Raw genomic sequence first — 11,154 nt, 5'->3', positions numbered from 1 at the left:
TCCTTAAAGAAAAAAGAAAAGGAAAGGAAAGGAAAAAAAGAAAACCAGCAGCAGGTAAGGGTCTTTCATTGTTGTCACCTTTCATTGTTCAAAGCAGGTCTGGTTTGAACTTTTCAGCACTCCAGATACTTACCATTATTCCCATTTTACCAATGAGACAAGTGAGGATCCAAGAATTTGCCCGAGAGCACAATCTCTTCAAAGAAAGCCTAAACTTCTTCCAAAGGACTTTACACACTGGGTCCAACGAACCAAGGTGCACATTACTGTGGTCCTTTTTTTCTCTGGAGGCCCCGCCTCCACTGCACGGAAGGGGCTGGACGAGGCTTCAACTCCGCCCCGTGACGCCTGAGACCCCACCCCAATCCTTCCACCTCTCGCGGGATCTCTCGGGAGGACGGATGGGTTTAGGTCCCATCATGGCGGCTGAAGAGGCGGATGTGGATGTTGAAGGGGACGTGGTGCCATCCACGGCACAGCCAGGGTGAGGCGTGGAGACCGAGTGTCGCTGGGATGGGGAGGAGCGCGGGTGCGAGGAGAGTAACCTGGAAAGGCTGCGGGTCCGGCAAGGAACAGGGAAGCGGAAGACCATCCGCTGGGCCAGGGTCTCCTGGTGGCCAGGGAGGCACCGCGCCCATCCCGCCTGTAAGATACACCTGAGCTCCGCGGGCGGGGACCTGAGGCCAGTGTCGGACGGCTGTTTAACCTTTTACCAGGATGTTGCGAGGGCGCCGACTTCACCTAGCACATTGCACTTTCTGCAACAATTAGATTCCTTCTTCCTTTAGCTCCACCGCAGAATCTCGCCAGAATCCGCCCACTTGCCCCCTCCGGACAATAACTAAAACAAGGGCGAACTCTGGGTGGGACCTGAGCTCTAGAATCCTTAATTCTGTCGCTTGTAAACCGTGTGACCTTGGGCGTGTCGTTTCATCCCTACTGACCATAGGTTTCACTTGGGGTTAGTTGTGAAAAACTTCCTGAAAGGCAGCTTGACTTGAAGGGATAGGACTTTAGGACAGCTCTGGGTTCTCCTGCATCGGCCGGACTTGCCAGTTGCTAGCAGTGTGACCTTGGGCCAGACATCTAACTTGCCTGAGCTTCAGACAGCTCATGTGTAAACTGACAGTCATGGTGTGTGCCTCATGTGGTTGTTATGAACATCAGATGAGGTAATCATGGGATGTGCTGTAGCATACAGTACAAGCTATGTAAATGTTTTATTCTTCACTGTCTGCTTACCCCCGTGGAAGGTACTATGTGGACCTAGTGAGGGGTCACTATTTAATACTTGCAGATTCTTGGAGAACAGGCCAATGTGGTTTTAAGCAACAATCTCCAGCTTGAGAGATCTAGCCTTTTGGCTGCTTGCTTTCCAAGTAAGAAATTGATACGTACTATTTTTAAAATGTGCTTCCCCAGTCACCTTTTAGAAGTGGAAGAGGCATAGACGGGTCGGGAATCAGGTCAGGAATAGGAAGACCTCGGTTCTAAACTCAGCCAGTTATGTTGCTTATAAATGCCAACAGCCTTATTAGAAGTCTGTTAGGTTGAGTGAACCATGTGGATTTGCTAGTCTTAGACCATTTCTTGACTTAAAAAATGGCAATTTCATATGGTCCAACGTAATATTAGGGCCTCTGTAAATTTTGGAGAACAGTACCAACCTTGCCAGTGAGGGATTAAGATAGTGGGTCTAAAATTCTACTGAACACTAAAGCAGTATAAAAATGTGAGGAGTAATTAAATTCATATAGTCATTCTCTCCCAAACTATTAGGCAAAACTGTACAGATGAGTAAGGAGCCTTTAATAACAATCATTGTTCGTATTTGTGTAGATCAAGTTAATCTTGACCAAGTGCCCTTGCATGGATGACTTAATTTACTTGTCACAATAAGTCCATGTGATGAGCAAGGGATACTTATCTGCAGTCCAGAGAGAAGTGAGTTGGCCTCGGAAACTCAAAATGTCTGAGAGCATTGGCTCTACCCCTTTGCCATACGTTCTTTATTTTTCTGATCATGTTTAATTTTTCTGCCTTTTTCTTTCCTTTCTCTTGCTAATGTGCTTGAGCCTTGGGTCTGCTAGTGACATCTATGATCATCTTAGATTCACGCAAGCAGGACTACAAAAGTTACTGGTTCCTGATGGTCAGAGCCATCGCCTTACCCAACTCCAAGGAGCATCATTAACATTATATTCTGCTGAGTGGTGTTCCCTGATGTTGGAGCTCCAGGAGTATGGAATGTAGTGTGAATGGTGCCCCTTGAAGTATGTAGTTACAGCTAATGACAACGTCTGTGGAACCGTTGAGGATTAATTGAAAACACACTTCTAAGTACTTGTTAAACTCTAGCTACCAAAGTTAGAAGGTGGCATTGAAACTTTGGTTTCCCTTTTACTTCTACCTTTCGTTTTCATCTTCCTTTTCTTCTGCTTGTCCTTAAAGTGTTCCGTGGGGTTTTGTCATCAGACAAAACTAACAAAAACTAACACTAGCCACGCAGCCCCTAGTTATGCCATCTCTCAAGATTTAAAATTGCTCTCTGGTGGATTGGAACGTGTAAAATATTGCCAGTGTTCAACCATTTTTTACCATAAAAAAAAATGACAGTTATTTCAACTTACACCTTAAAACATGCTGATGTTTCCCAAATCCATCACCAACTCACATCTCTCCAGAGCTTGAGATCCATTTATCTACTTCTCTGAATCTGTTTTTGGATGTTTCATAAGCACCTCAATCTCAGCTTACAAACTTTTCCCAGCACACCTGCCATCTGCCTCTCCAAGTTCCCTAGTTCAATAAATGGCACCATCCACCCAGTAATTCAAGGCACAGACCTAGACTTTATCCCTTTTCCTTACCTCTCTTCTTTCACTCCTTCTGTCCTGTTGGTTGCTAAAGGTCTGTTGATTCTAAGTATCCTCTCAAGTTTATTCACTTCTTCCTGTTCATACTGCTTGTTCCCTAGGTCTAAATTACTGTCACCTCTCTTAATATTTATATAATCACTCACTCTCAGCTTGTCTCTTTGTCCCCCTTCTATTCCTTACTGAAGTTAGATCAGTCTTTCTTACATCCAAATCTGATCATGCTGTTCCCTTCAGTCCCTAATTTGTTTTATGATAATATTCTCATTCCATAACTCTATAGACCTGGGTGACCCATGTTCCACCTATCTTGTTCATTCATTCAACAAATGTTGATTGAGCACCTTTTATATGTCAAGGCCTACATATATAGCAGTTATCAAAGTAACTCCTTGCTCTCCTAGAACTAACATTCTTATTGGGTGAGAGACAGTAAAACTTACATATGGGCCAGATGGGGATACATGGAAAAAGATAAGGGGAAGTGGATGACGTGTCAGCTTTATCTTAGGCACTTACCCAGGAAAAGTGGGTCCGAAACTACAGGACCTTAGAGGTCAGCGTGGATATAGTGGAAGGACTGGATTTGAAAAGGGAGGAAGCCACAGGGTTGGCAACGAATTGAATGTCCATTGTGAGGAAATAAGGGCAGGCTCAGATTTCTGGCTTAGGCAACCAGGGGAATTAATATGTTTTGAGATAGGAAACAATGGAAGAGTAGCAGATTTGGGTGGAATTTCTCAACTAAGATTTAAACATGTTAATTTATGCCTACCTGTGGAGATTCAGGTAGGTGTCCAGATGTATACACCAGAGGTGTGGAAGTTGCTAATCCTTATGGAGGAACACTGTAAAAAGATACCTGCATTGAACCTGAAGTGATACTAGTCCCACCTCCTGCACCCTTGGCAGACCTCCTTATGCAAAGGTTTCCTTCTGCTGATACAAGTCTCAGAATCCTTTGGAATGCTACCAAATCACAGTTAACACCTGAGTTAAAACCTTTTTGCCATCAACAGCAGAGAGAAATTAATTGCTTTTAGTTCATTGTACGTAATCCATTAGTCCCACAATTTATTAGAACTACTGTAGAACTAATTGAGGATTCAAAAGTATAAACCTGTAAATAGGTTTTTGCAGCCTGAGGTACAAAATTCTTACCACTAGAGTAGGTCTGGGAAAAGTCAGTAATTTTCTAGGAAACTATAACTTCAAGACATAAAAAAGCAAATATTAAATTTAATTATATCCTAGATTGGGCCTTCTAAAATTTAACTGTTTGGCTTTTTTGCATGAGAAATGAACAATGTGACTTCAGAGAGTTTTTAATAGTTTGGTGAAAGGAGTGAGAATTAACAGTTTAGTCCCCGTGGATGTAGAAAAACCCCCAGATAACCCAAGTTAATTTTTTTTTTATTATATAAGTTGTTATTAAAACATCAAGTTTTCTGTTCTCTTTACTGTGAGTATTTTCTATTTTGGTTCTTTGATCCACTGTTGTTTCGTTTTGAGGGTGATGCTGCTGTTGATGGCCTTTATGCTTTAGATGTAACTAAAAGAATTAATTGTAAGGTTGAATTCCTGTATTCATATGCATGCACATCAAAAGAACTCTGAAGTGTTAGTTCATAGCCATAGAGCATGTTATGGTTGCTGCTGCGGGTTATTTGTTTTCTCTTGAAGTTGTTTACTCTTGGCAAACAGAAGTGAACAGACTAGCTGGTTAGCGGTTGAAATAGGGTGGCTTAACGCCACTGTATATAACACAGGTTAAAGAAATAGAGCAGGCATTTCTGCACTGGTAAGTCTGTTTGTTAAGGGAAGAAGGGAACAAAATATTTGCGTAACATCTATACTCTGCCAGTCACTGTGCTGTGTAAATTATTTTCATTAACTGGCATAATATCCCTTTTTTTTTTTTTTTTACCCATTTTCTTAATTATTACAGAAGCAATGAAAATACAGCGTCTGTTTTACAAGATCACTATCTTGATTCATCATGGAGAGCTGAGAATGGTCTTATTGTAAGTATTTTATGAAAATATCAGGTGCATTAAGCTACTACTTATTGCCCGGGTACCTCTTTTCTTGCTTGGTGGTTCTCAGCAGTTGCAGAAGTAATATACTGAAACATTTTTCTTGCTTTAAAAATAAAAGAGGGGCACCTGGGTGGCTCAGTCGGTTAAGTGTCCAACTTTGGCTCAGGTCATGATCTCACGGCTGAGGGGTTCAAGCCCCGCTCGGGCTCTGTGCTGACAGCTCAAAGCCAGGAGCCTGCTTTGGATTCTGTGTCTCCCTCTCTCTGCTCCTCCCCTGCTTGCACTCTCTCTCTCTCTCAAAAAATAAATAAACATTAAAAAAGAGAAAAGAAACTTAGTCTTAACTTCTTTTGACTTTGAAAAATGGCCTGTTGAGAAACAACTTTGGAGCCAGCTAGATTTAGGTATATATCCTTGCCCTACCACTTACCAGATTTTTGAACCTCAGTTTCTTCTAAAAGATAGGGATCGTTGCAGGGTTCATTTTTTTCATTTAGCAATTATTTATTGAGTACTTACTGTGTGCCACACACTAGGACAGGTTCAAGGGAAACATGATTGAGACATAGTCTTGCTCACAAGAAGCTTGTATTCTAAAAGGGAGTCAGGTGATAAATAAGTAGGCTAATTAATTATAGACTGTGAAGAACATAAGATGATGGCTGAGAGTAATGGGGTGAGCCTATTTTAGATGAAGGTGTCTTTGAAGGAAACTGAGAAGGTGACAGTTAAGTTGACAAGTAACAAAGAGGAGTAGATACATGAAGAGTTGAGGAAAAACATTCTAGGCAGAAGGAATAGCAGCACAGAGGCTCTGTTTGAAAGCCAGTATCTAGAATGTAGTGGGAAAGCGGGGAGTGGCAGGGTTGGAGAGGCAGACCAGAGCTCTGTCATGTTTGTATGCAGCAAGAGTAGCACCAAAGAGACCAGTTGGGAAACATTTGTGGCAACCTAAGCAAGAGTAGATGGTGGTATGGCCTGAGGTTGTGGCAGAGGTGTCAGATTTTAATTATGTTTTGGACATAGAACTGCTTGGTAGATCGGATATGGGATTGAGAAAAAAGGGAGGAATCCAGGATGATTCCTAGGTTGAATAAGTAGGTGACTAATAATGCTGGGTACAAAGTTGGGAACACGGGAGAAGCAGGTGAAGGTATATGTTAGTGAGTTTTGAATATGTTAATTTTGAGAAGCCTGCTAGATATCCACGTGGACATTTTGAGTAGACAGTTGGATATAACAGTCTAGATGGAGCCTGGAGAAGAGACCTGAGCTGAAATTTTTTAAGTTTTGAGAGTTGAAAATGAGTATGATCCTTTAAGGAGAGATTGTGGCGTAAGGGAAAAAAGTGTGGTGAGTTTTGGAAATAGGTGAAATATCTAGCAACATGCTTGCTACCTGATAACTTTTCGTACATGATAGCCATTATGACTTTATCATGGGCAAGGAACCTGAGCCTTGGAATCCAGCAGTCTTGTGTACCAACTCTCTACTCTTCCACTTGAAACATTAGCGGGGCCATGGATGCATCAGTGAAGTAATAACACCTATCTCACAGTGTTATCGTGGGAATCAGAGATATGTCTGTGCTTAGTAAATGGTAGCTTTTATTATTTGTAATCCTTGTATCATGTATTTCATTTAATAAGACATAGAAGATAATTTCAAAAAGTGTAAATAAAAAGAAAAATATTTATTTTTTAATAGCCTTGGACTCTGGATAGCACCATCAGTGAAGAAAACAGAGCTGTCATTCAGAAGATGTTGTTGGAAGAAGAGTATCCTTTAATGATCATGAGGAAAGTAAAACTTTCAGGGTTAAAAACCTGTAAATGCAAGACTTACAAAAGAGACCACTGTTATTACTAGATGGATCTTGTTTGGCCCCAGACTGCAGTTACACAATGTGTTATCTACCTATGCAAAAAGCCTCATTTTATTCCTTTGGTTCTGTTTTACTGCAGAGTTTGAGATCTGACTCAGTATGTTTGAGTTTATTTTGTCAACCAACTCTTTATACTATCTGAATGTTGAATAGAAATTATAGGATGTTTTACGTCAGCTGGAACCTTTAGTCCATGTCCAAGATCATTGAGTCCAGGCCTTTATCTTCAGTTATAGAAGCTGAAACGCAGAGATGTTAACTTACCCAGGGACACAGAATTAGAGTATGTAAAAGTTCTCCCTTCTTACTCCACCAATTTACAGATGTTACATGGTAGGAATCTAAGTAAAAAGTACAAAACAAATAACTGCAGGTTGAAGATTTTTTTTTCCCTCAGAAGTCGTAGATCTTTATCCACAATTTAGCCACTAGCTTCTTGTCCATGTTTAAATTTGATGATGGCAATTTAACTTCTTTGGGACTCTGTTTTCTTATATGTAAAATGAAAGGATTGAACAAAATGATTTCTGGTTTTATGATTTTTAAAGATTATTAATAATAGTCTGATAAACGGGGTTATTTTTAACTCTCTCATCTGTATTTTATGGATATCTACCTCCTTGTTAAGCCAGAATTTCTCTGTTCCCTTTATTCAGTTATTGCTATGTTGATTTCAGAGTGTCTGTGTACCTTTAATTATCCTAGGTTAACTCCTTTTAGGCTTTCTTATTCTCTTACTTTCCCCAACATCATAGCTACAGCCTAGATCATTGCTTTTCAATAGAAAAATAGTGCAAGGCACATATATCATTTTAAATTTTCTAGTAGCCACATTTAAATCAGGTAAAATTAATTTTATTAAGATATTTGATTTAACCCACTATGTCTAAGATAACATTTCAACATTTAATCAATAGAAAAACATTACTGAGATATTTTACAATCTTTGTTTATATGTGGCTATCGGCTAATGCATTGAACCTTGCAATTCTCAATGAATATTTAAGTGGTCATTGGCTCACTTCCAGATACGGAAACAAATAATGAGAGTGAAAGCTGTGTGAACTTTCAGAGGACAGGGATGTTTGTTTTCTTGTATCTTGGTCCTCAGCTCCTAGTACCTAGTGTAGTTCCTGACATACAAGATATATAGTCCATATTTGTTAAAGGAAGAACATCTCAGACTAATCTAAGAGTATTACAATGGGCCAGTTTTAAGAAGTTTGAGAGGGAGGGTCCATAGCAGATTTGACCTAAGTTATTTTAATTAAGGTAGAGAACAACCCTGAATTCTGTTCCCTTTAGAACTATGAAATCATAGTCCCCAGTTAATCCTGGACAACCAATCAAATTCATCTATTACATTTCCCATATGTTTTAAGAAAAAATTATTTAAATGAAACATTTAAGGCTACATTCTTCTCTTAACCACTTCTGTCTAATAGGGAATATAGGAGAAGCTAATATTTTTGTAGCACACATTTTGTGCAGGTGCTATGTTTGTGTGATTTCACATGTAATATTTAATCCATATAACAGCCTTGTGAGGTGTATTTTCATCATAATTTTTGCAGACCTGGAAGGGTTTTAAGAAGAACTAGTTTAGCTATGGTTCAAGTGTGATTTTCATGATAATGAGTGCCTACTTAATATAAGTCACCTAAAAATTACATGATTTTATTATTGTTTAAAAAGTTTCTTTAATAATTACACAGGTATTACTTATCTAAAAAATCACTTCCAGAAAATTTCTGGCTTGATCAAAAGGAAGGTGATAAAAAATACATGAAGAGGTAAAATTAATTTTTAATACTCTTAACAGTATGAACTGTATTTTTTAAAATGTGTTCCTAAGCTCCCTTATTTTCTTTTTCATGTGGTGCAGTCTACAGAAATCAGCAAAAATCATGTATGTACTTATATGTTTTATATTCTAAAATTATAGGAGAATTAAATAAAAATTATAGTTGGCCTGTGGAAAAACTCTCAACCTTGGGTTGTACAAAAATATAAAATCAAAATTTCTTATACAGATGTTGGAATGCCACAAGATAATTTTATGATATTATTTATATGTCAGAATTTCTATTATGGTCCTGCATAAGCCATTCCATTAGGTTATGGAAAAGATGTTTTCCTAGGGATATGTGGGGAAATATTTTAAAGCTGCTAATGTGTTAGTAATTGGCTTGATTTCTATTGTCCTGTTAGTTAATTTTCACTCATTTCAAACAAAAATTTAATTTGAATTTGTGGCCTTCAAAAATTATCTAGAGAAATTAAGTATTAATATTTTATAAATATTCTTTCCCTGTAATTGAAGGAAATTTGATGTTATTTATTGTTTATAACCTTTCACGTCTGTGGTCCCTCAAAGGGTAGACTTACAAAGGGTAGATTTACAATTGCCAAGGGTTTGAGCACTGAGCAGACTTTGGCTTTTGTATTTCGCTGAATAAATAACAACAAACAAAGAAAAAGAAGTTAATAAAGATTAATGGTTTGCTTGAATTAAATTAATGAGCTTCATCACTATTTTATTTTTAATTTCTTAAGGGACTACGTTTCAGAAGTAATAAACATAATGCCACAGTTTCTTCTTTTCTTGCTTGATATTTACATAGATTTACATGAAAGAATCAGAGAGATAATATTTCTGGAGCCAATTTAAACACTCATATACCTTTTAGGATTTGGAAATTTATTAATGTCTGCTGCTTTGTGTCCAGTGTAAGGAAGCCTGCTGGCTACCACATTGACTTCCTTTGATGTCTTTTAGTGTTATCTTCACTCAGACCCAAGGATTATGTCTTTTGAGGCTCCTATCATCCTGGGCTAGAGAAGTATACAAGACAGGGTAAATCTGCCCCCAGGTAGAGGCTGCAGCCTTCTTTTTCTTCTTCTTTTTAACTCTTAGACACAGTATTGAATTTAGCCTATGGCTATCTGTGTAACCTTTAGCTGCATAAATATGGAATGTTCCATTTCAGACTTTTTTTTTGCAATTCCTTTTTTTCCCTTCAGGGCACACTCTCCTACAAAACCAGCCAGTTACTCAGTAAAGTGGACGATAGAAGAAAAAGAGCTGTTTGAACAAGGGCTGGTAAATAGTGCAATTTTTAATTTATAGTAAAATAATTCTAGAAGCCAATATTAATAGAATTATAAGGTTAATTTGTAGAGACCAGAGATTTCTTTTTAATGATCACATCTTTAGTCTTTCTGTAGTGGCGATGTTGACAGTATAGCATGAGAGAATTCCTTTTAACTCGTGTCTAGATTACTAAAATATTAAAATAGATTTGGATCAATATTTTAGATAGTTTTCATCCTCCCCCCACTCTTTTTTGGTATTGGTAAAACCCAGGAAACTGAGCTCTGTCTGTATACATAACACCAACTACCTAGATTAAAAGGAAGAAAATACTTATCTGATGTTTTCTCTTGGGGGGAAAAAAACCCAGAAAAACAAAAAAACTTGTATATTTGGAACGGTCTGCATAATGAGCTGAGTTCTTTTTTATTCAGATATTTGGCATTGTGCACACAGTCCGAATATTTTTTTAGTGGATGTAGTGGAAGACCAGAAATACTTCTTTTGCATGAATGTTTCACTGAGATCTATTTAAATGTCCACAGGTTACATAATAGAAAAAAAAAAAAAAGTACGCCAGTTTCTAATTCTGAAAATTCTCCTACTAACATGAAGAAACTTTTAAGAAAATATTTGGAAATTTTTTTCTATTAAGTGTAGGTTGTATCTTTTTCTTTAAGGTACATGTTACCCAGTATTATGCTAATTTTGAAATGATATATACTTATATATAGGATATTTATGTAATATTTATGTGGGATTTATGAATGCAAATTGAAATGTCATTGTTAACATTTCTGCAGATGAGGGAAATAAAATGTATTTGTATTTTTACAGTTATCACCATGACATCTATATATTCTGTGATGTCTTTGTATAAATAAATAAACTATCTTGAAGGTTTTATCTCCTCCTGAGGTTTTTATCCTGTATTGTTGATGTTTTTTATATTGGTATTTCATTCTGTTGCATGATTATCATTTTTATAACTGAACTTTAATTAACTAGTCACTTACTTAAGATTGCTGATTGCTTTGGTGTTTTGCCCCTTACTGAAGACTCTGTGTGTGTGTGTGTGTGTGTGTGTGTGTGTGTGTGCGCGCGCGCGTGCGCGCACATATACACACCCAATAATGGGTTGTAAATTTTTAGATTATTGTTGACACTGGTGGTAATGATAGGGGCTTCATCTGCATGGCTCAAAATTCAAAGGGTATCTAAAGTTACAGGGTGTTAAGTCCCCCTATCACTCCTGTCTCT

General features: G+C 37.9%; 1 protein-coding gene across 4 annotated transcripts in view; it reads left to right on the top strand.

Annotated features, from left to right (window-relative positions):
- The first annotated feature begins 378 nt into the window (after positions 1–378).
- The window catches only part of MYSM1 (Myb like, SWIRM and MPN domains 1), a 34,624-nt gene continuing 23,848 nt past the window's right edge, over positions 379–11,154 (top strand). For 3 of the 4 annotated variants that reach the window (XM_043575113.1, XM_043575112.1, XM_043575111.1), the window contains exons 1-6: positions 379–484; positions 4,825–4,900; positions 6,623–6,693; positions 8,516–8,593; positions 8,686–8,709; positions 9,825–9,903. In XM_043575113.1, the coding sequence (XP_043431048.1) occupies positions 402–484; positions 4,825–4,900; positions 6,623–6,693; positions 8,516–8,593; positions 8,686–8,709; positions 9,825–9,903 (411 nt within the window). In that variant the 5' untranslated portion in view covers positions 379–401. Of the gene's footprint in view, positions 485–4,824; positions 4,901–6,622; positions 6,694–8,515; positions 8,594–8,685; positions 8,710–9,579; positions 9,904–11,154 lie in introns of those variants that run through there. The other variant, XM_043575114.1, reaches the window with a different exon arrangement.

This window comes from Prionailurus bengalensis, chromosome C1, assembly GCF_016509475.1.
Source record: "Prionailurus bengalensis isolate Pbe53 chromosome C1, Fcat_Pben_1.1_paternal_pri, whole genome shotgun sequence".
Taxonomy (NCBI): Eukaryota; Metazoa; Chordata; class Mammalia; order Carnivora; family Felidae; genus Prionailurus; species Prionailurus bengalensis.
Note: the sequence above shows the minus strand (reverse complement) of the source record. Positions and strands in the feature narration are given on the sequence as shown.